Genomic DNA, 27,156 nt, shown 5'->3' on the forward strand with positions numbered 1-27,156 from the left:
AAACATTTGCAAATGCCTGCAGTCCATTTTACTTATTTCTGGATATATGGTCAAATAAAATCCTTCTGGATTGTATGAATTCTTTGGAAAGTTTAGAATATTATACAAGAGATAATAAAAGATAATGAGCTTTTATCTTCTCTTCTTTTCAATCCTGGGTGTTTTAGTGTTGAATTCCAGGTCCATAGAAATTAACAATCATAAGATAAAGATGTGCAGTGCTCAGATCCAAAGCTGGCAAAACTATTTTGGACCCAGCACAAGCACTTTCTCTGTACCTGTCCTCAGCTTCTTAAAGGAGTTGTCCTGTTTCCTGATATCCTGTTATCACTTCCATGACACCTCCTGAGCACAGAAGAGTATATTCCTGAGCCCACCCATCTCTACAAGGAAAGATGCAGATATTTTGTAGTTGCTGTTGAATCTGAAGCTCTATTGTCTGTTTCAGATGTGAATTCTTTACAACTCTGTTCACAAAACTATGAATGAGTCACAAGATTTAGTAAAGAGAGACTTTATTTTTGCATACAAAGTTGCATACAAAGTTGCTTTGGCATCTCCCTTCTTTTTGGTGTAGTTTAAATGAATCTTTGCCAACCTGCTGACATTCACCATGTGCGGCACTATTTGTTAATTCATTTGTTAATCTTTTTTTTCTTATTAAATGCCCAGGGTCGACTGCCTGTAAAGTGGATGGCACCAGAAGCACTATTTGATAGAGTTTACACACATCAAAGTGATGTGTAAGTAATTTTATCTTATATCTTATCTTATCTTCTTTTATCTTCTTCAAATGAATTTACAGCTTCCTCCAATGAAATGGAATTACATATAATAAAACACACATTAAACTGATTTAATTATATCTCATATAACTTTTCCTTTCAACTTTCAGACTATCATGGGAAATTAATTACTATAGCACAAGTTGGACATATTTATACTATACTTGGGGAAATTTAGTAAGGTTTTTTTCCCTGTCTTTAATGAATAAGAAAAGGCTTTAACGCATTAGACTGAAAAGCCAAAGAAAACAATGAATATTTTCAATTTCATTCCTGATGTGTGGACTCTTTCTTTCAGCAATATTATTCTAAGTAGGTTTCTCCTTCCTGGCTTTTCTGAAACTCTTGATTGCTGTTTCATTTCCCAAGTATTTTTTTTAAAAAAAATGGTCTTAGACATTGCTCTGTTACTAATTTGGTTAGCTTCAGAGCATATGAATGATCTGACTTCTTCTCAGAAGTACAGGTTTCTTCCACTAAACCACTTTTTAGTGCACACTGCCCAGGCATTGTTTTAAATTGTTTGACTTGCAGTATATTCTCAACTAAGTAATTTTGGGCGTCCTATATCTTGAATTGTGCAGTACAAGATGACATTTGTCAGAAAACAATATTTTTATATATTTCTCTAAGGATTGCCAAAAGAACTATGGGATGAGGCCATAGCCTAAGCATCTGATCCATATAACTAATTATTCTTTTTCATCCTGGTCATTTTTTCATATTATTATTATTAAGCTTATATCCCAGATTTCTCTTTATAGAAACTTTCATGACAGTTTAAAATAATAAAAACAATTTCCTAAATACTGGAAGAGGGAAAGATGAATGGAGAGAAAGGTGAACATATGGAGGAGTGTTCCATAATATTAGAATTCTACTGGAGACAGCCTTCTCGCATGCTCCAGACAGCTGAGCTTCTGGCAACGGCAGCATCTTCAAAAATTGATCTCCTGATCATTGAAGTAAACTGGCAAATTCATAACAAAAAGTGCAGATAATCAGATCCCCAAGCTATTTAAATTCACTATCAATGTCTTAGATTTTATCTAAGAGATAATTGGCAGGATTTTTTAATGTAAACATAATGTGATCTTTGTCCTTGCACTGGATAACACTCTGTCTCTGGAATTTGTTACCAGTTGCAACTATACTTTTCAGGGATAGCCACATGTAAAATACACTGCAATAGTTGAGTTGGATTGTAGCAAGATATGGTTAGCCAATGCTCTGGCCCAACCAGCTCAGAAAGAGCTTTAGTTAGCATATTAGCTTTACTTAGGTAAACACATTCCTCATCACAGCTGACACCTGAAATCCAGGACAGAAATCCAGGAGCATTTTCAATCTGCAAACCTGTTCTTTTTTAATCTAATTTCAGCTTGTTCTGTCTCATCCATTCTCATCCATTACATTTAGATAATGTTCATGGATACCAATTGTATTATTCAATAGGAGAAATAGATTTGGGTGTCATCAACATGTGAAATAAATAGTGCACTCAAGACCACCCAGTTGATAATACAATCCCATCAAGAATGTCAGCTAATCCATACTCCAGACGAAATCCCAACCAAAATGGAACCTGATTATCAATTTTATTCAAATGCATCCACCTCGAGCTGGAAGACCACCCCTTTCTCAACAATCCTCAAAGAATGGAGTACATGAGTCTGAGTTATACTGTAGTTATAGAGGTTCCAGGTCAACAAAAAACTGTTCTGGGTTTCATTTAGGCAGGAGAACTTCTCCCATTCTGGTTGGACCATGATAAAAACTTCTGCACAGTTTAATATTTTGAACCAATCTCAACAAAACCATTCCTTTGTTGTTGTTTTTTAAATTGTAACTCTTTAATTTTCAACTGTAAATAATTTTGTAGGGTTTAGGCACATCTATTGCATAGGCTGGATTACGTATTACATTATTTTAGGAACACTATACATTCTACATTTTAATTGTGTTTCTAAATTTGGTTATGTTCAGGCTATACTGCATGTTTGATTACATGTGGAGATTTAATTATAGGGTAAAATTCTGCACTGGTCTGATTCACACACACTTTATTACATGGGTGTCAAATTTGCCACATCACGTTGTCATGTGACATTTCATGAAGTTTTTCCCCTTTGCGGAGCTGGGGTGGGCGTGGCCTGCATGTGACACCTCTGGCCTGCGGGCCACCAGTTTTATTCCCTTTTTTAATTTTTTCAGGTGGTCATTTGGTGTCCTAATGTGGGAGATCTTCACTTTAGGTGGGTCACCATACCCAGGAATTCCAGTGGAAGAGCTTTTCAAATTGCTTAAAGAAGGACACAGAATGGACAAACCTGCCAATTGCACCAATGAACTGTAAGAGCTCTTTGGACATATATACATAGAATGGATTAACATGCATTTGTGATTTCATTCACTTTTTGTCCTTTTATTCCTTAAGTAAATGCGTCATGAAAACAGTGTCTGGAATACCAGGACACAATTCACATTCTCTCCTGCAATTACTCAAATGGATTAAAAACGTAACTAGCAATAGTTGATAGGAAGTATTAATAACTATTTCATCATGACTATAAAAATATTTGTTTATAATTCTCAAATGGGGATTGTCATCCAAACAGCATCCAGTTGTGCACTTCACTATTAATGCAGGAAATATAAGTAGTCTTCAACTTATGACCAGAAGTTAACCCAACAGCACTGTTTTTAAGTGAGACATTTCTTAAGTGAGTTTCCCCCCCCCCCCTTTTTTTTTCAAACTTTCTTGCCACAGTTGTTAAGTGGATCATTGCTGTTGTTAGTAACATGGTTGTTAAGTGAATCTGGTTTCTCAATTGGCTTTGCTTATCATAAAGTCGCAAAAGGGGGTCACCTCACCCCTGGACACTGCAATCATCATAAATATGAAGCAGTATATAAGTCTAAGAAAACCGCTTAGAGAGGGCTGTAAAGCCCTATGAAGTGATATATAAGTCTAAATGCTATTGCTATTTTTCACACTTACAATCATTGCAGCATTCTATGGTCATGTGATCAATATTCAGGACACTTGATGACTAACTCATAAGTGATTCACTTAACAACTGTGGCAAGAAAGGTCTCAAAATGGGGCAACACTCACTTAACAAATGCCTCGCTTAGGAACAGAAATCTTGGGCTCCATTATGGTTGTAAACCGAGGACTAACTGTCATGGAGTAGGTTTATGTTGCTTTCTTTTGTTGCTTTTTTCTCTGGCTCCACTTTTTTGATAGAGCAAAACCTTAATTTAACACATTTGGAAGAAGTCTGTCCTTTATTTCCAAGATCCTCCAAGATCTTAAATTTGAAAACATCACCCAGAGTGATACCATTTGTGCTATTTTAAGTCATTTGTATAAAAGATGTCTTTACAGAAATGAGATAAAACATTAATGGGAATGTTATCTGTTGCATCTGAAGTCCGTTGCATTAACACCCACTAAATTGAGATTGCTCTGTACATGAAAGCAAAGTCTTTTTAGGAAGGAAAAAACAATCAGAAATCATTATCTAGCTTGAATTAGGCAAGAGTTTATTTTGTTTAAATAAATAATTGTTCAGGACCAGAAAAGCATTTGAAAAGCATTTAAAGCTTTTACCTAACTCACATGGATATAACCCCCTCAGATTGCTTTCCTTGAACCTCTGCAGTCCTAGCATATGGTTCGCAGATTTCTCATATAATCAGCAATAAGCTTTCTATCTTCTACTTATGTTGGAATTATAGTACAATCTGGACAGATTTCCAGACAATTAGAATAGCCTTTTCTCTTTAGTGCAGCATTAGGATTACCTCCAGTGGAATGCCATTAATGGGATATTCAATGCCCATTTAATTTAATTTTCATTTATCTAGAGGGTGGAAATAATGATCACACACGAGGAGCAGAGAGCAAAGTTAGACGATTTACTGTTCCGTTCCCCCGTACTAATACACAATTCGGGGTTTGGAATTGATGGGATCAGTGTTGATAACCTCACTTCTTTTTATAATTTCTTTTTAAAATATAAACATTAAACAGGAGAGTATGAATTAGAAAGACTTGTTCAGTAAGGCTCACCTCTTTCAAGTCTAATGATTTTTTTGCATAATATTTATTTTAGGCAAAGGAAGATTTTGACAGCCAGGGAGGGATCCAATTCCCAATAGCTCCAGCTTCTGTAGCCAAGCAACAGATATAATGGAACTTGTAATTCAACAACAATTGGAGATCCATCTTTTTTTCCCTATACAAATCATTGCTCTAGAGCAGGGGTCCCCAACCGCCGGTCCTCGGACCGGTACCGGTCCGCGGAACAAGTCTTACTGGGCTGCTGGTTGCTGGGCCGCCATCTTTTGATAAAAAGTGCTTCCGGTGAGCTTTCCGGGCAGAAAGCTCACCGGAAGCACTTTTTCATCAAAAAGATGGCGGCATAGCGCTTGCTCGGTGAGCTTTCCGGTAGAAAGCCATTTCTACCGAAAAAAGCTCACCGAAAGCTGCGCCCGCCATCTTTTGACGAAAAAGTGCTTCCGGTGAGGTCACCGGAAGCACTTTTTCGCAAAAAGATGGCGGCGCCCAGTTGATGCCGGTGCCGGGCACGCGGCGCCAGCTGATGCCGGTACCAGGCCGCGGCATAAAAAAGGTTGGGGATCACTGTTCTAGAGTCTAATAATAACACCAGTAAGGACAAACATAAATAGGGAATGAGAGCCAGTATAACTTACCTGGAACTGAGCACAAATGGGTTTTCTCCATCTATTCTCCATCAGATTAAATTCTCCATCAAATCTGTGAGTTAGGAATTTAGGGGAATACATTTTTAAAATTCTGCACTGGTTTCTGAAGGACAGGATGCTCTCATAGTTGTTAAATGAGCATTGGAAAGAAGAGTTTCCTGCTGTTCTTTTACCTTGTTTTTAATGTAAGCGGAAAAATCATGGCATCAAATTACAAAAACATCACATTCACCCTTAAAAGTGGTCCACAAATATATTTTCTTCTGATAGAATTTCTAATTGCAAATTCAACTAATTGTCTAAAAATGATATTTAAACATACTGAATTATGTTGCCTAGTTATAAATTCATCTCCAATCCTCTGGACCACAAACATGTTTTCTTAAAGAGCAAAATATTTAAAGACATGTAAAATGTGAATACATCCTGACTTCTTGCTGAACAGCAGTGAGATATTATGAATTTGCCATAGTGACATTAATTAACTTCATAAAATGCTGGTTTCCACAGCTACATGATGATGAGAGATTGTTGGCATGCAGTGCCTTCACAGAGACCTACTTTTAAACAGCTTGTGGAAGATTTAGATCGTATCCTCACACTTACAACTAATGAGGTGAGTAAAATAGTTGCTCCTTAAACATTAAGTAAAGAATGACAATATGAGTTGTTGAGGTAATCTTCGGGGGTCCCCAAACTTGGCAACTTTAAGACTTGTGGACTTCAGCTCCCAGAATTCCTGAGCTAGCAGTCATAAAAGGGGCATGGTTCTCCATCCCTGAGTAGAATAAAGTAACCTACAAGGTGTAAGATAAGATAATTGGCCAAGACATATATTTGGGGATGGAATGATGGACCTTTAAAGGCTTATTTGTAACTTCTTCCCAAGTTTACTATTTTAATTTGTTTCTTATACAAATGGGAAACAGCAGGGTTGTATAAATGGCAGACAGAATGGATTCATTTAAATTGCAAATACATTCTCTTTCAAGGTCCCAATAAAATTAATTGAGCTGTCTCTTATATCACTCAAATAATGCATTGATGATGAGTTAAAGGAACCCTTTTATCTTTTACTGTGCTTTCTAAACTTTGCAGAGTCAAATAGACACATTGAAGAATCCTTGCCTAATGATAATGATAATAAAACTTGACTCTAGCGTCTAGATGGTTATGCTGCAATAATCTGGATCTTCTAATTTTGGAATACTATCAACATTGACTGATGTGTATAATCTAGAAAGCATGTCAATGTCTATTTGCTAATCTTAGCCCTAACCCTAAACCTCTTTCCCAGACAAGTATATGTACACACATGCACATGGACATACAAACAAATAATCTAGAATCAAACCTAATCTTATTAGTTCTGCTCTACTTCTTTAGTTTTGCTAACACAGGATGATACACTAGAAATTTAGTATTTGTACATAATATACCTAGGAGTCTGAATATTGTACCAGAATTTTAAATGGGAAAAAAATAGGGAGGGATATGTTATGGCTAAGATATACAAGTTCTGAAACTTACATTTAATTTGAAGTATGGTTTTTTTCCAAGAGTTTTTGGAAGCTATTTGAAAGTAGAATACATTTGGATAATAACAAGGGAAAGATATTCTGGAATGTGACAGTAAAAATTACATCTTCGAGCCTATGCCAATGGCTACCTCAAGTGTTGAAACTGAGTAAGAGTTATTGCATAAATTAGCTCTAGCCCTGTATTGACCGCATAAATCCGTTGAATCTGCTGAAATCACATGCATGCAATCTTCTTCTAATAGCTTCCTCCTCCTTCCATTTGTGCCAAAGGTGTCCTGCTCCATCTTATTTCTCAAAGCCGTCATTCCAATTTATATGAGAAAATTATGACTTCTTTGAAGTCAATGAGAGCTTTGCCATTGATGGCAAGAGGCGCCACAGTTTAACCATGCTGCATGTTCTGATGAGATGCATCTTGTCTCTGGATAACATAGAGATAACAGACACCAGACATGAAAAAAAAAAATGCTTATAAGATACGGAAGTAATCAAAAGTTCAGTACAATTTCTTTTTTGCTATGAGTTTTGGTCTTATTTATTTTACAGTGAATTTATCATTACCGTCTTAACTATTTTGACTTTTCTAATGGTGGATAGGAAAAGTGCTTGAAAACCTAGCTTTATACAATTGTTTTTTTCTCATCCCAGAACCAAAATATGTTTTAGCAAATGAAACGATTGCATTTAAATGAAAACAGCTGTTCTGCAGAAGTTGAAAGAGAAGAAGCAATTCAAGGAGAAAAATAACTTTATTCTCCTGCCAGAACTGTTATTTCTAGAAATGTTTTAATCTAGCTTTCAGTTTGGTTGATCCAATGGCTGGTTTTGCTTTCATAGAAATGCAGTGGGCACTATTCTTGCAGTAAGATGTTCCTTTGCATCCTTTTTTTTAAATGGCTTTTTCGAGGAACGCTCAATTCTTTGCGTGATTTTGGCTGATTTCATTGATGCTTGCTTAAAAGAATGGCTCAGTTGATTGGGTCTCACAATTATTCATGTAGCAAAAACAAAACACACAAAAAAGTACATTGTACTGCAGCTCATTTACCCTCATTGAAATGTCAAGGTATTATAAAACAGTCAGTTTAATTGAATGAAATGATCTTTCTTTCTGTAAATCATTTCCATGTGTTGGACAAAAATAGTTCTCTGTAGGGTGAAAATTTGTTTTATTTTTTTTATCATGGCAAAAGGTTTTGTTTGATGTGGTTAGTGTATGTGTTTCAAATAGCATGGTTGAAGTTGATGTTGGAACATATACAGTACATATGCCTCAGAAGTCCTTTTGCTGTTGTTTTGGTTTTCCTTTTTCATATCTCCCTGAAAATACTTGGCTTTATGAGGAGTTGCTATTTTATTTTTATCCCATTCTTCCAATGGTAATTGAGAATGGAACCTTTCTCCTTCGCCGTTCTCTTACCTCCATACTGTTCCTGTGAGACCAGTGTATTGTTTATTTATAAATGCATTTAATAAAAGCTTATTAAGACCAAAGCCCACCTAAGCAATTCCCTGTTACATTTTTTAAAAAATCAACATAAAATTAAAACCCTCTAATATAGTATCTATGTAAGAACAGCTTAAAAAGCTGTTTAAACTCACTTAAAAGTTAATGAGGGTGACAGTTTACAGCACATTTTGTAGGATGGATTTCTGCAAAGAAGGATCTCCTTCTTTTCTTCTTCCCAACTAATTTGAACTTAATGGTGAATACTTTTGCAAAGCTCATGTAGCCGTCTTTTTGGGCTTAAGCAGCTTTATGTAGGTTTAGGTAGTCTCTACCAGCCTAAGCCTTGAGATAATAAGCAGGTCATCCAGTAATTTTCATAAAGGGGATGTACATTGTAAAGAAGAGACACTTGTGACTAGTATCATGTGAAAGGTCTCCACTTGCTTGTTTTTACTTTGCATGTGTCTATTAAACTGTATGAAGCATGGTACCATCTTCAGGCAATACAGATTGACTTGCTTGTTTATTTTTCATTTCAGGAATACCTAGACCTTAGTGGACCACTGGAACAGTATTCACCTAGCTATCCAGATACCAGGAGTTCCTGTTCTTCAGGGGACGATTCTGTTTTTTCTTCCGATCCCATGTCTTATGAACCTTGCCTCCCTAAGTACCAACATATAAATGGAAGTATCAAAACATGAAAAGAACTTCTGCTGTTCCACAAAGGAATGAAACCAGAACGTCTATCTACCATGTGAGAAAGAGTCTCTTGCTTTAGACACACAAGATTTTCTTGTACATAAGAAATATAAGGACCAAAGAAAAACCAAAATTGGGAAAAAGTGGCCCAATTATTGGAGAAAAAAAAAGCAATAGCTTGGGACGTCACCCAATATTATGAAGAGAAGAATTTTCATGGGTCATTTGTGGAAACCCATTAGCAAGTTAGCTCTTTGGCCCTGAAGCCAAAACAGCCTTTCTAAAGTCAAAGGACAAGTTGGACTTGAGGCAAACTTCAGACCAGCCTTCTTTGTTTATTTTGTAATATTTTGAGAAAATATATGTTGACACACACTTACAGAGCACAAATGCAATATATAAGTGCTGGATGTATGTAAATATAATCAAATATGTACAAATATATATTATATATTTACAATGAACTATTTTTTGTATTGATTTAAAAATGCATCTCCCACTTCAAGGAAATGAATCTTTTTTTTTTTTTTTTAAGAAACAGCTATTTGTAACTACTTTTCTTGCATATTCTTTCCAATCCTTCTCCACACCACCTCCTCCTCCTCCCTGCTCCATCCTCTTTCCTTCAAATCCAAAGGTGAAAAAATATTTTACTTTCAGGGAAAATGGTATATCATTAATTTATTAATTAATTGGTAATGTACAAAACAATTAATCTTTTATAGGGTTGTGTTATGTTGTAATTTAAATGGCATTTCTATGCAGACAGCACAAAGAACTAGTAGATATATTGCTCAAAAGTTACTAGTTGTCAATTTTTTAAAAGAGAGAAATATTTACAGTATATAACTAATTCTGGAAATTGAAGTTCTGATTAACTTGGGTTTCAAATGTTGAATGAGAGTCTCTTGCTTTAACTAAAACCAAAACTCTCAAAAATAAAAATGTGTCCTTTATCAACAAAGTATCTTTTTCTTTCTTGAGTTCCTGCATTGTTACCTTTCAAGATTGTGACTCCTACACATCATAACTCCTAAAGAACAAGGCAGAAACATAACCATTTAGAAAAGCATTCTTCACAAGTTTTCCCAATTTATATCTAGGTAATTGTTTAATGGGATGAACACATACAGGCACCGAACAAAATTTAGAAATACTTAAAATAAGAATGTATTCTAACTTGTCTAAAATGTGCTACAATTTTAAAGTGTCCTCAAGTCATGCATTTGACTAGAAACTACTGGTAGTCCTTGACTTACGACCACAATTGAGCCCAAAATTTCTGTTGTCAAGTGAGACATTTGTTAAATGAAATTTACCCTGTTTTATGACCTTTCTTGCCACAGTTGTTAAGTGAATCACTGCAGTTGTTAAGTAGTAACATGATGAATCTGGTTCTGACTTTGGTTGTCAGAAAGTCGCAAAAGGGCATCCCGGGGACTCTGTAACCTCATAAATATGAGTCAGTTGCCAAGCATTAGAATTTGGTCACATGACTGGGGATGCTGCAACAGTCATAAGTGTGAAAAATTGTCATCAGTCACTTTTTCTGTGCTGTTGTAACTTCGAATGAACTGTTGTAAGTCGAGGACTACCTGCACTAAATATCTAACACTGGTTTCTGGCTGTTTTGATGTAGCACTGTTTTTTTAAAATCTATATATATAAAAGCAAAAGACAACTCACGCAGCCTTACAAAATCTCCAGAACCGTAAAGCCTACAAACTCGAAATTTGGCATGTGTTGGCTTCTAGGTGCTCGCTAAGAAAGGATTTTTCGAAATGACCATTAGATCATTAGTATTTCTTAATACAGTAATTAACATGCTCTGATGCTAAGGAGTTCTACTCTCCCTTCCCCACCTGAAAAAGAACTCTGTTCCAACTGCCAGTTGCCTGGAGGAAAGGAAAGGAGGAAGGGAAGAAGGAAAGCCTGGGCTCCTGCATACCCGATCACATAGTTTCATTGCAAAGCACGGGCATCCAGCTAGTATCTTCATATTAAAGTAACAAAATTGAGAAAGTTGCAAATGGCAATTTTGGAACTTCATTGGAATATCTTTCTGGACGGTTATTTTATATCTATTTATTACAAATCATTACAAATAATTCCACTTATCCAGTCTTAAACATTGGTGTCTAGCCAGAAATATTAGATTCCTGTAACATGCTTTTCAGAATTAAAACATTATGTTTTCACACTTGAGACAATTTTAGATGGGTATAACCGTGTAATATGAATGAAATTCAAACTGACTTGTTTAACAAAGGAGGGACAGGGATATATAAAAGGTTATTTCCTTTTGCATTAACAATTAGAAGTTTTCCACAGGCATTAATGTTAACATTACAAAATATATTTCATTCACTTTAGGTTTTTTTTAACTTATATTTTAAACAGTGATTTCAAATTTGGATTATTTTATGGGATGCACAAATAAACTCCAAACTATGTTAGATTGCATCAGCAAGTCCATTTATGGTGGTTGGTGGATGTCTGCATTGGGTACCACAATCTTTTCTTATATTTTAAAGTTCTTTAATTGCAACACACGTGGTTGGTGCTTTCTAACCAACAGTGCCAATACAATGCAACCCTACAGTGTCTGCAGAATGGACATTATATATTTTTATGATTTGATTTAGATTCATAGAACATCAGCATGTGTGTTGATATTTCCTGAACATCTTTCTCCACTTCCAGATTCTTCCATAACACAAATATATATCAAAATCTTTCCCCAAGATACCCACCATTAGAATATTCTTTTATGTTTTGGATATATTTTCATTATTGTACAGTATTAGGAAACAAACAACAAGCAGAAAATTAAGTAAGCTAGGTAGAATTCACTGGAGGTCTCTATATAGTTTAACTATCATTAAGAAATGCTAATTATGAGTGGTCTATAACTATGATTAGGAAATAATAGCTATGAGTAAGATTTAATGTGCCCATTCTCTAGTGGCTTGCTATACAGTAGCTAAATTTGGCATTCTTGTAATGTTTCTAAGTCTTGCGCAGTATATTTACTAACTACCATAACAATCTTAAAAGTTCCACCACACTTACAATTTCTATAAATTATTCTTTTTTTTAGATTACCTCACAGAAATGTATGCTTTAAAAAAATGGGGGGAAAGGGAACCCGCTTTTCCCAGAATACATCTACTCCCTGATTAGTTATTATAAATTGGCTATAATATTTTATTACCCATGGTTACTGGGTAATTGATTAGAATGTTAAAAACCTGGACACAATAGGCAGAGTGCTGGCTGTTGGCAAGCTATTTTGGGTGACTTTTGCATAATAAGGAAATGAATTGGTTATGGAAATTAATGTAATGAAAATGTTAGTGGTAAATTATGGAATTGGCAAAAATCAAGCTTTATTTGGCATAGTATATCAAAATAATACAATGCCATCTTAAGTGCTATATGTGATGTGATATTTCATACCATGTTACTCCAGAAATAACTATTATTATTTTATATTGATGGATTTATGAAAGAGCTGGAAGGTTTTTTTTTTTTTTTTTTTTTACAGATGCCCCTACTTTTGGAAAGTGTGGTGGCATTAAAAGAAAAAGAAAAATCTTACAGAAAGACTTTAAGCTGCCAAGAACCACTTTTATATTTTGGAGAAGCCAGTGACCGAGATGGACTATTTTGTCTAGACATTTATTTCTGGCATAGTTTAATATTTTATATCTATATTCGGTAGAATATAGTACGTCTTCCACACACTTTGTTGCCACAGAGATGTATAAACTGGAAAGTAAATATTACATTTGGGAATGTAAGCTCAATGCCAGCCCGTGAAATGACCACACGGGTGTTGGAGTAAATATACTTAAGACTGTCAAATGATTTAGCATTATCTTGTCCTGAGAACAGATTTGGTTTGAGAGATGTACTTTTAAAGCACAACTTGTCCAGGTAGATTGCTACCCCCACAAAAACATCCACTAATTTATAACTACAAAGCCACAATTAACAAGAAAAAAGCAATGGTTAGAGAACACTCAGCACTATTTCTGGATTTAAGAGAGAGAGAGAGAGAGGAAGAAAAGTAACACAATGGAACAAAGAGCAATGATTGACACAGTTCAATTGTTTTTCTTCTTTTAAAAGAGTTTTCTGATATTGGTAATAGAACAATTATCTCAAGAGTTGCATCCTTGAATTCCTGTAGCTGAACAGTCTATTTTCAGCATCAATATGGGTGAAGACTGACTGTGTGGTGCAGTGGTTATGGTACTAGACTGGGAGGTTGCTCCAATAGGAGTGACTTTAAGACCTCCCTCTCCTCCCTCTCTCTCCAACCTATCTTACAAAACATTTGAGGCAGACTGGAAGACAAGTTTGGTCAAGTGGTTAAGGTACTGAGCTAGAAAGCAAGAGACCATGAGTTGAAGCCCCACTTCAGCCATGAAAGGCAGCTGAGAGACTTTGGGCCAGACATTCTCTTTCAGCCCAACCAACTTCACAAGGTTGCTGTTGGGATAATAGAAGAAAGGTATGTTGGATATGTTAGTTATCTTTGAGTTATTTGTGAAAAATAATAAAGCAACAATATAAAAATAAATAATAAATTGGCCACTTTGACATATTAGAAAAAAGCCACTATAAGTGGCTAAAAAAAGTCCCCACCATTTCTTTCCTATTTTTTTTAATTGCTTCATAGGCTGAGGTATGTTCTGTCAATGGTGTGTACAATTAATATGCACAGTATTAACTCTTTAATGTGTTTAATTATACATAAACTATCTGGACTGACAATATTTAGCTTTGATGGCAACACTTCAAAAAGTGACATCCTTGAAAACAGAAATAATAGCTTATGTACATTGTTTGTTTGTACAGCTTATTTCTCTACTCAGTGACGGGCCAACTCATTCACAAAATTGATGTCCAAATTCACCTCCACCTACTTAAAAAACACAGAATATCTCCAAAGCAGGATTTGGCCAGATCTGCTACATACCTGGCATAAATGAGCTGTAACTAAGAAGAAAGTAAGAGAAGGTAGTTGATGGTTGGTTTGATAAGTTTTAAATGTGGAGCCCTTAGAAAGCTATATAAAGCAATAGAGAAATTTAATATGACTGAACTATTACTGTTACCATAGTTCTTGGATAAAAAGAAAGAAAGAAGAGAAGGTGGTGATACTGCAAAAAGTGCAAAAGGAAAAGTTATTTATTTTTAAAGGAACTTTGGGATATTCTTTTAAGTTAGAGCTTGTTTCAATTATGGCCCAAGATTCCAGAAATGCCTTAGGCAAAAAATTATCTTTTTTCCCCATGATGGTTTGAAAGCATTAAAAATATATATTTCATTTATTTAAAAAGAAATCAGAACTGGTGTTCAAGGAAAGCATATTTCACTGACTCATTATGGAGCCCCTTATTTGTGACCTTCTCAACTGGCTTTTAACAAGCAAAGTCAATGGGAGAAGCTAGATTTGCTGAATGACTATGTGATAATGATTCATTTAACAACCATGGCAAAAAAAGTCATAAAATCAGGCGGAACTCATTTAACAACTGCCTTAGAAAAGGAAATTATGGTCACAATTATGGTTGTAAGTTTATGACTACATATATTGATTACTTCCTAGCTTGCAAGTTTTCTGTCCATTGATGGAATTTCAGACGATCAGAAATTTCAGTAGCAATGAAACCATTTTAAAACCAATAACTAAAATAAAAAACCCATTTCATAAACTTGTTTAAACAAATGGTCAGCCAGGACATGTTCCACAAAATTCCAGCAGCAAAATGAGATCCAGAAATAACTTTCTTGTAACTAACAACAAGATACTTTACTAAAAAAGCTTGATTTTAATTTACTTCTAAATAATTGTAAGGCAGTACTCAAATATCTCCACAATAAACAAGAAATGGCTCAAAGAATAATCAGATTTCTCTCAAACTATTGTGGGTTTAGAAAAGTATGAAGGGGCTTAACTCTGAAGGATAAATTTCAGTACTTGAGAAGGAAATAAAAATGATACAGTTAAGCCAAATGTAGAAAAGCATATACTTTTTTCTGTCAGCAACCCCATTGAAAACAGGCAAGCCATCTTATTCTTTATGAAAGGTAGCATCACACTATGTGTGGCAATATCATTCAGCTTCTAGATGGTGGGGACCATATTCTCTTCAAGTGTAATGGATGTAGTAGTCAGGGAAAAGTTTTGTCAGAGATGACGATATGCCCATTTGTTTGGAATCTATGAAGGAATAAATAAGAATGTCAGTTCACAAATCTGGAACATTTTACCCCCTAAATTCTTTGGCTTTTCCGTCCAATATATTATGTTTGGTACTTTAAAGTTTTTTTATGGTTCTGTTTTTGCACTGTAAGTGTTTAAATTGAGTTTTAAATCTTACAGTAACTTTCTGGTGCAGGTAGAAGTCTATTAAATAAATTCAATAAACAACATGAAAGCAGACAGTCTTCCACTTTATTCTCCACATGCTTGCTTCTTCCAAGAAGCTTTTCATCTCTGACTGGATGGTGGGAAATGGAATGATTCATACTCCTTATATAAATCCTTCCATTCCCACCATTTAGTCAGAGCTGAAGAAGCTTCTTGGATGAGAATAAAAATGACTTCAAAGAAAAACCAGAAAGTCCAGTTGCATTTTGAGAAAGGCACCTTTGGGACAACCATGACCTGGATGACTGAGAAACTCCATAGACATAGCTAAACACTGTTGCTTGGTACATTGAAGAAGCTTCTTCAACGAAGATGAGAAGCAAAATGTCTTCTTGGATGAGAAGCAAAATGTATTCAAAGAAAAAACAAAAAGTCCAGTTGCCTCTTGAAAAAATAACCTTTGGAACGTCTTAAGAAAATGATTTTTAGAATTGGTGAACGAAGAAGCAAACTTTGCATTTAAGGCATTGGAACTACCGTGTTTCTCACATAATAAGGCCGGGCCTTATTTTTTTTTGAGCCCCGAAAAAACGGCTAGGCCGTCTTTTCGGGGGTAACTTAATTTCCTCCCTTTCATCCTCATCTAGAGCGCCCCGCGGGCAGCCTCGCCACCAGCTGCTCCTAAGGGGCGATCATGGTGAAGCGCAGAGAGCTCCCTACTCCCACCAAACACCTTTGCTGCAGACCCAAGACCTTTGGCACCTGCCTCTGTTGCTTTCCCTTCTGCCCATTCCGCTGCCGTTTGGAGTGCCGTTGGAGCTGCTGCCGCCGTTTGGAGCTGCCTCTGCCGTTTGGAGCTGCCTCTGCCGTTTGGAGCCGCCACCGCCGTTGAAGCTGCCGCTTCCGCGTTTGGAGCACTACCGCTGTTTGAAGCACCACCGCCACTCCAAACACGGAGCGGCAGCTCCAACGTGACGGCGCACTCCAACGCGGCGGCGGCTCCAAACGGCAGAGGCAGCTCCAAACACGGAAGCGGAGCCACCGCCGCCATTTGGAGCTGCCGCCGCTGTTTGGAGTACCATTGGAGCTGCCTCTGCCGTTTGGAGCTGCCTCTGCCGTTTGGAGCTGCTGCCGCCGTTTGGAGCCACCGCCGCCGTTTGAAGCTGCCGCTTCCGCGTTTGGAGCACTATCGCTGTTTGGAGCACCACCGCCACTCCAAACACGGCGGCAGCTCCAAACACGGAAGCAGCAGCTCCAAACGTGACGGCGGCACTCCAAACGGCGCCGGCAGCTCCAAACGGCAGAGGCAGCTCCAAACACGGAAGCGGAGCCACCGCCGCCGTTTGGAGCTGCCGCCGTCACGTTTGGAGCTGCTGCTTCCGTGTTTGGAGCTGCTGCCGTGTTTGGAGTGGCGGTGGTGCTCCAAACAGCGGTAGTGCTCCAAACGCGGAAGCGGCAGCTTCAAACGGCAGAGGCAGCTCCAAACGGCAGAGGCAGCTCCAATGGTACTCCAAACAGCGGCGGCAGCTCCAAACGGCGGCGGTGGCTCCGCTTCCGTGTTTGGAGCTGCCTCTGCCGTTGGAGCCGCCGGCGCCGTTTGGAGTGCCGCCGTCATGTTTGGAGCTGCTGCTTCCGTGTTTGGAGCTGCCGCCGTGTTTGGAGTGGCGGTGGTGCTCCAAACAGCGGTAGTGCTCCAAACGCGGAAGCGGCAGCTTCAAACGGCGGCGGCGGCTCCAAACGGCGGCAGCAGCTCCAAACGGCAGAGGCAGCTCCAAACGGCGGCGGCGGCTCCAAATGGCAGAGGCAGCTCCAAATGGCGCCGGTGGCTCCAAACGGCAGAGGCAGCTCCAAACGGCAGAGGCAGCTCCAAGGGCACTCCAAATGGCGGTGGTAGCTCCAACGGCACTCCAAATGGCAAGTCCCCCCACCCTTCCCCCTATTTTGCATGTTTTAAACTAGGCCTAAATTTGGGGGGAGGGGCTTAATTTGATTTTATGCCTAGAAAACATGCTGGGTCTTCCTATTGGTGGAGGCCGTATTGTTGGAGAAACACGGTATTTGCCTAGTTCCTTGGATGCTAACTTCTGTTAAGTCTCAATAGCTAGAAATATAGTTTATACCGCACAGTCTGAATTGTTTAACTTTCTAGTGGATGGCAGGGATAACCTGTAACTTTTATTTTTGTAGAAAATAATATGGGGGAATATCATAGAAGAAAAAATAAGTCAGGTGATCAGCAAGTTGATGATGCTACATTAAAATTTGAATTATGCTAGTTGCTGATTATGAACAAGAATTCTGTTCAAGAGCAACAGGTGCTGTAGATATATTCTGTACAAATAATTTCCTTTGCAAAATATTTTGGCCCCTTGAAGCATAGCAATTTTCAAAGACCAATTTCTCTCTCTGACCCAGATAGGTGAAACTGCTATCTAATTGCCTGAAAAGATTTCTCTGGCTGACCCAGATGTGGGCAATAAAACTGAAGAAAACTCTACCAATTTTTCCACTATATGAATACCAGCTGTTGTTCTTTTGAACTTCATAACCATAACATACTAGTGTATGCCAAGGCACACTCAGACCTGGTGAGCAAGCTTCTAGACACAATCGTACAAGGAATTGTTCAAAGCAGATTAGTGAAAGGAAGGCTGCTGTCAACAGGCAAATGGGTTTGGCATGCTGCAAAGCAAAGTATTTTGTGACTAGGCACGTCTCCCACATGGCAGCTATTCTACCTTGTGCCCTTAAAATTCTAAATGTGCTTTCATCTCCAATGGTGTGTGTGTGTGTGTGTGTGTGTGTGTGTGTGTGTTTGTGTTTGTGTTTGTGTATAGATACACGTTGGTCATGATATGCAAGAAAAATCTATAATATTTACTAAATAATCGAACTTGAATCACTCATGAATGGCATTAGATGCCAGTGTATTGACATGGCAATATTAGACTAAGATGCTGTGTGAAAGTTTTATCCACCATTTTGAATTGTATAAACATATACAGTGGCATAACATTTGTCCTTAAAGGCAAGTGCATTACCCAGATAATTGCTGCTACCCCTTAAAATGGCTAGATTTATCTTATTTGCAGTTCATTATAAGACGGGGTGAGTCCCAGAAGTAGAAAACAGTTTATTAGTCTCAAATATTGTTGTTATTCCAATATGAAAGAAAATGAGGCTAGGGATGCTCATAAAGCCATAATTGTCAATATGTTAGATTTGGCCATTCCTGAGTATGCATAGTTTGTGAGTGGTAAACCATGTTTGGTACTTATTACTGCAATTCACTGTTTGTTTAGTGTTCTGCAAGCTTGACAACTTTAAGATATGTGGCCTTCAACTCCTAAAATTCTGAAAGTTGAGGTTCACACATCTTAAAGTTGCCAAGTTTGAAAAACACTGGGATAGCCATTGGCACATAACATTATGGTTGAAAAAACTGAATTGGTTGATTTGTTATTGGGCCTTCTGTAAGGTTTTGATATTACCAAGTGTTCATATCAACAACGTGAAACCAGAATAGCTATGAGCTATTCCCCATAGAACTCTGCCAATCTGTGCCATCATCCTTTGACTTCAGCCTGGAGTATTTCTTTTCTGTAGTGGTGCCTACTCTGAGCACTTTGTCATTAGAGATGAATGGCATTTTAGACATAAAGTCTTTTTGATTCTTATATCTGTTTAGGTACAAGTTAATATTAGGTTAATATCATGATTTAACTGGACATACCGTTCCACTATCCTGTGTCATTGATTTTAATATGTTTTCACTTTACTCAATAACTGTTCATATTTAATTACTCAATATATTTTGTTTACTTTTAAATGTATAAAGTTTATTTTCAACTTGTGCAACACCATGAGAAATAAATTGTGATGCAATTTATTAAATGCATAAAAGCATTTAAAATGTAGAAATCATCACACAAATGTAATGCTCTTGAAAATTAATAATATTGTATACACTCCTGGAATTCATCATCCTAGTATCAACAGTCTCTTGTGGTCATTGTGACAAATTATTTCTCTGCTTTTCTCTTGTGTTGTCTTTTCTCTCCATCCTCTTTGCCTTTTTCAGTCCTTCTTGCTTGCAAAGCTGTTCTTTCTTTTCCATTCCCTTCAAACATTAAACAAAAAAACCCTCTGTGTGCTGTAGGGCAAAATTGTAGTTGTATCCAGCATCCCAATTTCTCCAAGTATCTATAAATGCTTTGTTGACTGCTTTGAGATCAACCAGAGATATGAAAATGTAGTTTCCTTCATAGCATGCCTGACTGCTTGGAAAAATATTTTTAAAGGCCAAAGAAAAGAGAAGTATTTCTACATACAGAAAGTGAGAGAAGCTTACAGTGAAAGAAAGGAAGATCTGAATATTAAACTTTAAATATTAAATCAAGATTGGATTTGAAGCAAAAAGTACCTCAGATTGTACTGGATGCATTTGGTTCAACTGGCAGACAGAGAATTCAAGCTTTCACATTCTCCAGATTCATTTTTGTTTTTAGATCTGCAGCACTGCACATCCCTTTTAAGTGTTTGAGTGTGTTGGTGTGTGTTTATATTCTTATTTTTCAGCATGACACATGAGATTATTTTGTCTTCTGGTTTCTTCATGGTCATTTCTGCAGACCTGAGTTTATGTAAACTGATATCTTTTTTGTGTTTGATATTAGGTGAACCATGGACAACGTAAATAATACTGAAAATTTGATACAGCAACCATTGCATGCTGACATTAAATTGTAGTGACCAAGTGAGAGTTACTTTCAAGTAAATGTGCATAGCATTCCATTGTACAATTTTCACAGAAAGTTTAAAAAGCCAAATATCAGAAGCAAACATGGCTGTTGTTTCACAATACCAACTCTATTTATTACTTGGTAGCCTCCTTAATAGTAATGATTTCCAAGGAGCTTGGCCAAGTGCATCATTGTTGACATAATACCTATTAAATTGATACCTATTTTCTCATATAATAAGGCCGGGTCTTATTTTTTTGAGCCCTGAAAAATGGCTAGGCTGTCTTTTCGGGGTGACTTAATTCCCCCCCTTGCATCTTTGGGTGGGCAAGTGGCAATGGCTTGGATGTTGACCTCGGCGTTGGTGGGGCACTTCGTATCGGGGTCAACGCAGGCAGCACCATATCCGGGTGTGCAACAAAAGTACTTCCTAACGGCAAGCCCCCCCACCATTCCCCCCATTTCGCATGTTTTAATATAGGCCTTAATTTGGGAGGAGGGGCTTAATTTCATTTCATGCCTATAAAACATGCTGGGGCTTCCTATTGGGGGAGGCCGTATTGTTGGAGAAACAGGGTATTAAAATAGTCAGTAAAAGCAGTCTACTAAGAGGCAGAAGAGCTTGGCGAAGCTTTGGCAGGAAATGAGGTTAGTTTTATTCCTGAGCATCACCCATAATTTTTCTCCCTTTCAAATTCCTTGTTCCCTGCCCTCTAAAAAAACATCATAACTACAGACTCTGTAAACAGTTGGACTACTTGGGAGCCATTGATAACCTCTATTAAATTGTCACATTTAAAACACAAAAAGAGTCAAACATGTCAAGAGATTCAAATTGGCCCTTTATAAAAACTTGGAAAATCTCCTATCTGTTAATCCCAGACTGGCATTCTTCACTAAGATAGCCACACCTTCATTTTTGCAGGTGGTTGGAAAATGGTTTCTATATAAAAGTTTCTGTAATTAAAATGTGTCCATATTTCTCCAATAACTGTAGAGTTAAAAGGGTTAACTTTTCTATTGCTGTTCATTGTTTCCTTATGCAAACTTGAAAATTACTGACAAAATACTCTGAAAAGCTTTGAATGCTCAGATTATCACACTATAATTTGGACAATCTGCTTACAATTCTTCATCAAGATTCCCAGCCTTAAAAACTTAGTGAATTATTGGAAACATAAAATTGTATACCACAGGATGTGTCCCAAGAGTTGGACATTATTAAACAACATATACAAGTGCAAATGAAGGAAAGGTTTTATTTTTAGATGACCAGAGATGTTTTAACTAAACCGACATATAAATTTACATATAAAATGCTATTTTGGCAACTATGGGGCTGTAATGAGCTGGGAGAAAGCTGAGACCGCACATGCCGTATTTTAAATTGGCTTCTCATGCAACCACAATCCCAAGTGACTTTATTGGCACTTACACCTCTGGAGAATTGGAGGGATTTCAGTTTAGCTAACACATTTAATTGCTTATTCATAAATTAAACCTAGAAATTTTTGCATATGTCATTTGTAACTCACTGTAGCCTCCTCCTGCCCAGGGAACAGAGAGTATTACAATTATTCTATTGCTCATTCTAGTGACATGGCTAATAGGAAGTAATCATAGCCCTGGAGAGATGAAAATAAGGACCTTTACACCTTCAATTATTCTCATGTGTGTCCATTGTATTGGTGGTAGCTGGCAAATAGTCTTCAATAGAGAATATCTTGAACACCAATCTGACAGATACCATAAACAAGCAATAGGGTACTATGGGAGCTGCAGAAGAATGCATGCCCTAAATTCTTTGACCCAGACTCAGATAATGAGCAAGCTAAAAAACACAAAAAGCCCTGTATTTTTAAAATTTTGATTCTGATAGGACTTGGACAGATTTATTTGGCATTTCTAGACAAAAGGTAGAGGAAGAAAAGTTGTTTTATTTTTAGTTCCTTTTCCAACAAATAATAGCTAAGCCTGGTTAACCAAAAGGCCTCAAAATCATAAGTTTAAAAATGAGTACCAAACATCGTACAGAATTCCCTTCCATGCTACTATTTAGGAACATTGATTTTATTTATACTTGTAATCAAAGTATACCCATTTAAAATCAATACACTTAGTCACTAGTAAGTAGATAGGGACTATATCTTAATAGTCAAGTTCCACTAACAATAGTCTATTATTTTCCTAAACCACTAGTTAACTAATATGCAAAATGCATTTACTTGTATAAAGGAAATAAGTATGTATGTCAGCCTGATCATATCAGTTATCTGCTCAGGAATGTGGAATAGTTCTAATCCATTTAAGGAATGTGCATGCATGTCAAAGACATTGGTCAGTTTAGAAGACATGTAGGTTTTTATTTGCTGATGATGATTTTTTTTTTTTAAAAAAAAATGTGTGTACTTTCACCCTCAATATGTTTTTTGTCTGTTCAAATGGCAGGGAAATTATTTCCATCCAGGTAGCTTTGTTGATTCATTGCCGAAAAAAAACATAGAACTTGGTGGCTTTTTGAAGCAGATCTAAAATTCCTGGATAGGAAGACCAAGAAAATAATGACAATGAATCATGCTGTTCATCCATGCAGCAATGTTGACAAATGCTACTTACCAATGAAAATAGGTGGATGGAATGTTGCAACTGCACTGGACACATGAAGAAAAAAAGGGGCACTGGAAGAATATCTGAAGGATGGTGAAGAAGATGCACCAAAGCTAGTGTATAATGAATTCTTACAAAAGAAGACTAAAGAAGACTAAGCTGACCTATGAGAAAGATGAAACCAAGAACAGAAAGGGGACTGAGCAAAGCAAAGTATTACATGGCCAGTACATTAAAAAAAATATCAGGCAAAGCAGATAACATCAAGACCTGGCAATGGCTAAGATCATGAAAATTGAAGAACAGAAGAGAGGGGATAATTATGCCTGCATAAGACTAGGCCTTAAGAACAAATGGTACTTCTGCAAAAAAGTGGACCACCTGGTTAGCTCCTCCAAGAAGATCACAAAGACTGATTACAAACAGCAAAGTAGCGACAATGGTGCATTGGAATATATCTTTGAGAAATACCATTTGCTTGCAAACAAGAATTGATAGGACCGCAAAATAAACAAATAGAAAATTAGGAAGTTAAAGTGCTATGGGATTTTAAAATTCAAACAATTAATCACCTCACATTTAACAATCTGAAAACAGCATAATAGAAGAGAAAGAACTGGGGAAGATATCAAAATACAAAGATCTGCAAACAGATGTACATTGATTGCAGGGTAAGAAAGCAAAGGTAATACCAATAAGCATCTTGAGTACAATCCCAAAAGAACTAGAGCACCACTTGAACACCACGGACTGAAATCAGGATCGAATGATCATGAGGACATTGCAACAGCTGCAACTAGGAGGAATGGTCATTAGTTGCCCACATCCAGCACAATCATAATTTTGAATGGTCCCTGAACTCCAAAGACTACCTATTATAATCAGCTTGCTATGCAAACCCTGCTTGCAACCAGACATTAGCAATGGGAGGAGGTATGGAAGGCATTGGAATGTAAGGGGGAAATTAAAGGAATGAAAATGTGCTGACCTGGAGCCTGAGACCGATCCAGTTTCCCAAGGTCATTGGCTGGAAAAGTTTGAGGAGACCATTCCCAAAACAACGCGAGTGTAACCGATTGGCTAGATTAGGGATGTCAAATTCATGTCGTCATGAAGGCGTCACATGACATATCAGGACTTTTTTCCCCTTTGCTAAACTGGGCATGGCCAGCATGTGACGTGGGCCGGGAGTTGGACAGCCGTGGGCTAGACAGTGGACAGTGGGAGGACTAGGATAAAGGGCAAAGTTTATGTAAAAGTTAGAATTGGCTTTTCTACTTCTGTCCCCACATGAGGATTTTCAGTAAAGTTATATTCTTGGTAAAAGATGTTCCGGGAGTCTCCTTTGCTGTATCAATGAATGGGACGGTTGACACTACCTGTAATTAATACTTTGTTTTATATGCATTCATTTGTTGGATTTGAAAAGAAAAAGGAAATCCATTGAATTTGTGAAAGTGTCTCTATACAATATCATCCTAGCTTTTGAACAACGGGTTGGCACCAACACTTTTGCTTTGGATGCAAGGTGAAATTTAACAAGCTCAGAATGGTTAATATTTTGTCTCTCATAAGAATGTGTTCATTATTGTGTTGTCTTACTGCTATGTTAATATTCAAAGTAATATTTATTTTTATTTTATTCTAGTTTTTATCTGGGGTAGCTTATAAATTATTACATACCCTGAGATCCTTCTAGCAAGGAGGCTATAAATATTGGAAAAAACATTAAATGTTATGATGGCAATGGTATTATGAAATAGCTGCATGAATGTTCAGATATATTTTATTATGTCTAGTTCTTAGACTGCATGAAATAATTTCCCTCCTTCTTAAAAAGAATTTAAGTATGGTTCACTTTTAACTATTGCTGAGCTAATGATCTTTGAGAATACATGTTTAATATGTAAACATTGCATATGCAAAGATAACCTATAAAACTGGAGTGACTGCAAGTCCAATTCTTATACTTGGACCAAAGTAGAAGAAAATATAGGAAACAGTGGTAGGAGTGAAAGTAAAACTTTAACATGCTTATCTAAATAATTGTGAATCCATTTGGTGCACAAGTAATAAAGAAAAGATTTTGACTATTATCCGAATAGACTTTTAAAATTAAAATTAAAAAAAATAAAGATAGAAAAAGAATGCACATGTTTCAGGCAAGGGAGATTTCCAGTAGCATTTAACATTGCTTGAAAAAGCCCAAATAATTTGCAAGAGATGGGGAAAAAGTCCATCAGCACATTGCTAATACTTGTTTGTTTTTGTGCTTAATAGTCAACTGGCTAAAATTAAGAAGGAATTATTTCATTTAGATACTCTACTTGTATTGCAACAAAAATATATGGAGATTGATGGAATAATTCTTGAAAACCTGCATGTAATTATATCTTCTTGTTCTAAACAAAGGCTGTCTTTGACTACTGGTAGTTAATCCTGTAACCTTACATTTATTTACCTGATTGTCAGTCTTATTAAACCCAGGGGAAGCTAGCAGAATTGTACCATGAACATGTCAGAGTGGTAAAATGGGGGGTGGGACTTTTGCTTACTCTTAAACTTTGGGGACAAACTGAATTTAGATTCATTTTGTTGAATGGATCAAAAGTCTTTTCCCATAGCTGCTGGATCTCATCCATGAGTTCCACCAGCCTTCTGAAGTATGACATTCCTTTTAAGTCTTGCTTGTTATCTAATCAAATTTTTCTACGTGATATCCCTAATTTCATTTTACTTTATTAAAATAGTCTCATATATTTTTCTATCCGATTTATGACTGCTGGAAGTGTAATGAATATAATTTTCTTGTGTGCTTCTTCAATGCTTTGAGATGGATTATTCTTCCATTTTTTATATCTCTTTATATGGAATTTATTGCAAAATTTTCCAAATATTCATTAGAAGGTTCAATTTTCTGGAAGTTGGCTAGGGGACTAATTTCTTTAATTTCATCTGTAGTACTATCTGTAGTCCCAAAGAACATGTAAATGCATGAAGAATACAACTCCTGGAGAAATCTTTAAGATACAGCTTTAAAAAACAATATTGTTGTAATTACGTAATTAAAGGGCTTCTCTTATATTGCTATGCACTAAATTAAATCCATTTTCATGCAGTTCCTGGAATCATAGAACTCAAGAATGGTACATACTCTACATAAATGACCTCATATTAAGAGCAATTGTGTTCTCTTCGCTGATGATGTAAAGCTATTCAACACCACAGATAATTCTGCTACCCTTCAAAAAGACTTCAACTATGTATCAGAATGGTCAAACAAATGGCAACTTCAAATCTCAACAAATAAACGCTCTGTCTTACATATTGGCAAAAAAAATCAGAAAATAAAATACAAGCTGAATAGTCAAGACCTTGTTGATGACCCAAACTTTGTCAAGGACCTTGGAATACTCATCTCTAATGATCTAAGTGCTAGAGCCCACTGTAATTACATAGCCAAAAAGGCATTAAGAGTTGTAAACCTAATCCTGTGTAGCTTTTTCTCTGGTAATATCACTCTACTAACTAGAGCATAAAAAACATTTGCTAGACCAGTACTCGAATACAGCTCATCAGTCTGGAACCCACATTACGTATCTGATATTAGCACAGTTGAGAAAGTCCAGAAATATTACACAAGAAGAGTTTTCCACTCCTCTACTCATTGCAGAATACCTTATGCCACCAGACTTGAAATTCTAGACCCAGAAAAGCTAGAACTACGCTGCCTTCGGTCCGATCTAAGTATAGTATATAAAATATTGCAATGTCCTACCTGTCAATGAACACTTCAGCTTCAACCATAACAATACAAGAGCATACAATAGATACAAACTCATGGTTAACTGCACCAAACTTGATTGCAGGAAATATGACTTCAGCAACAGAGTGGTCAATGTCTGGAATACTCTACCTGACTCTGTGGTTTCTTCCCCAAACCCCAAAAACTTTAACCTTAGACTGTCTACTATTGACCTAACCCCTTTCCTAAGAGGTCTGTAAGGGGGTGTGCATAAGTGCACCAATGTGCCTACCGTCCCTGTCCTATTGTTTCTTTTATCTTTCTTATATGTATCCATGTATTCATATCTATGTTTATACTTATACCTATTATCTTGTAAGTAATTGACAAATCAAAATAAATAAATAAAATAAATAAAAAATGGAAGCAAATAAATTTTTGATTGTCTGTTTTATCCCCTCACAA

At 36.8% G+C, this 27,156-nt stretch overlaps 1 protein-coding gene across 31 annotated transcripts in view; it reads left to right on the forward strand.

Annotated features, from left to right (window-relative positions):
- FGFR2 (fibroblast growth factor receptor 2) overlaps nucleotides 1-9,737 on the forward strand; it is a 157,569-nt gene extending 147,832 nt beyond the window's left edge. For all 31 annotated transcript variants that reach the window (XM_087964427.1, XM_087964414.1, XM_026669517.2 and 28 more), the window contains 4 exons: nucleotides 673-743; nucleotides 3,000-3,137; nucleotides 6,030-6,135; nucleotides 9,050-9,737. In XM_087964427.1, coding sequence (XP_087820553.1) covers nucleotides 673-743; nucleotides 3,000-3,137; nucleotides 6,030-6,135; nucleotides 9,050-9,214 — 480 coding nt within the window. In that variant the 3' untranslated portion in view covers nucleotides 9,215-9,737. The remainder of the gene's footprint in view (nucleotides 1-672; nucleotides 744-2,999; nucleotides 3,138-6,029; nucleotides 6,136-9,049) is intronic.
- Nucleotides 9,738-27,156: the final 17,419 nt, after the last annotated feature.

This window comes from Notechis scutatus, chromosome 4 (genome assembly GCF_049901735.1).
Source record: "Notechis scutatus isolate UNSWTSFEM ecotype Mainland chromosome 4, rNotScu1.2, whole genome shotgun sequence".
NCBI classification, from domain to species: Eukaryota; Metazoa; Chordata; class Lepidosauria; order Squamata; family Elapidae; genus Notechis; species Notechis scutatus.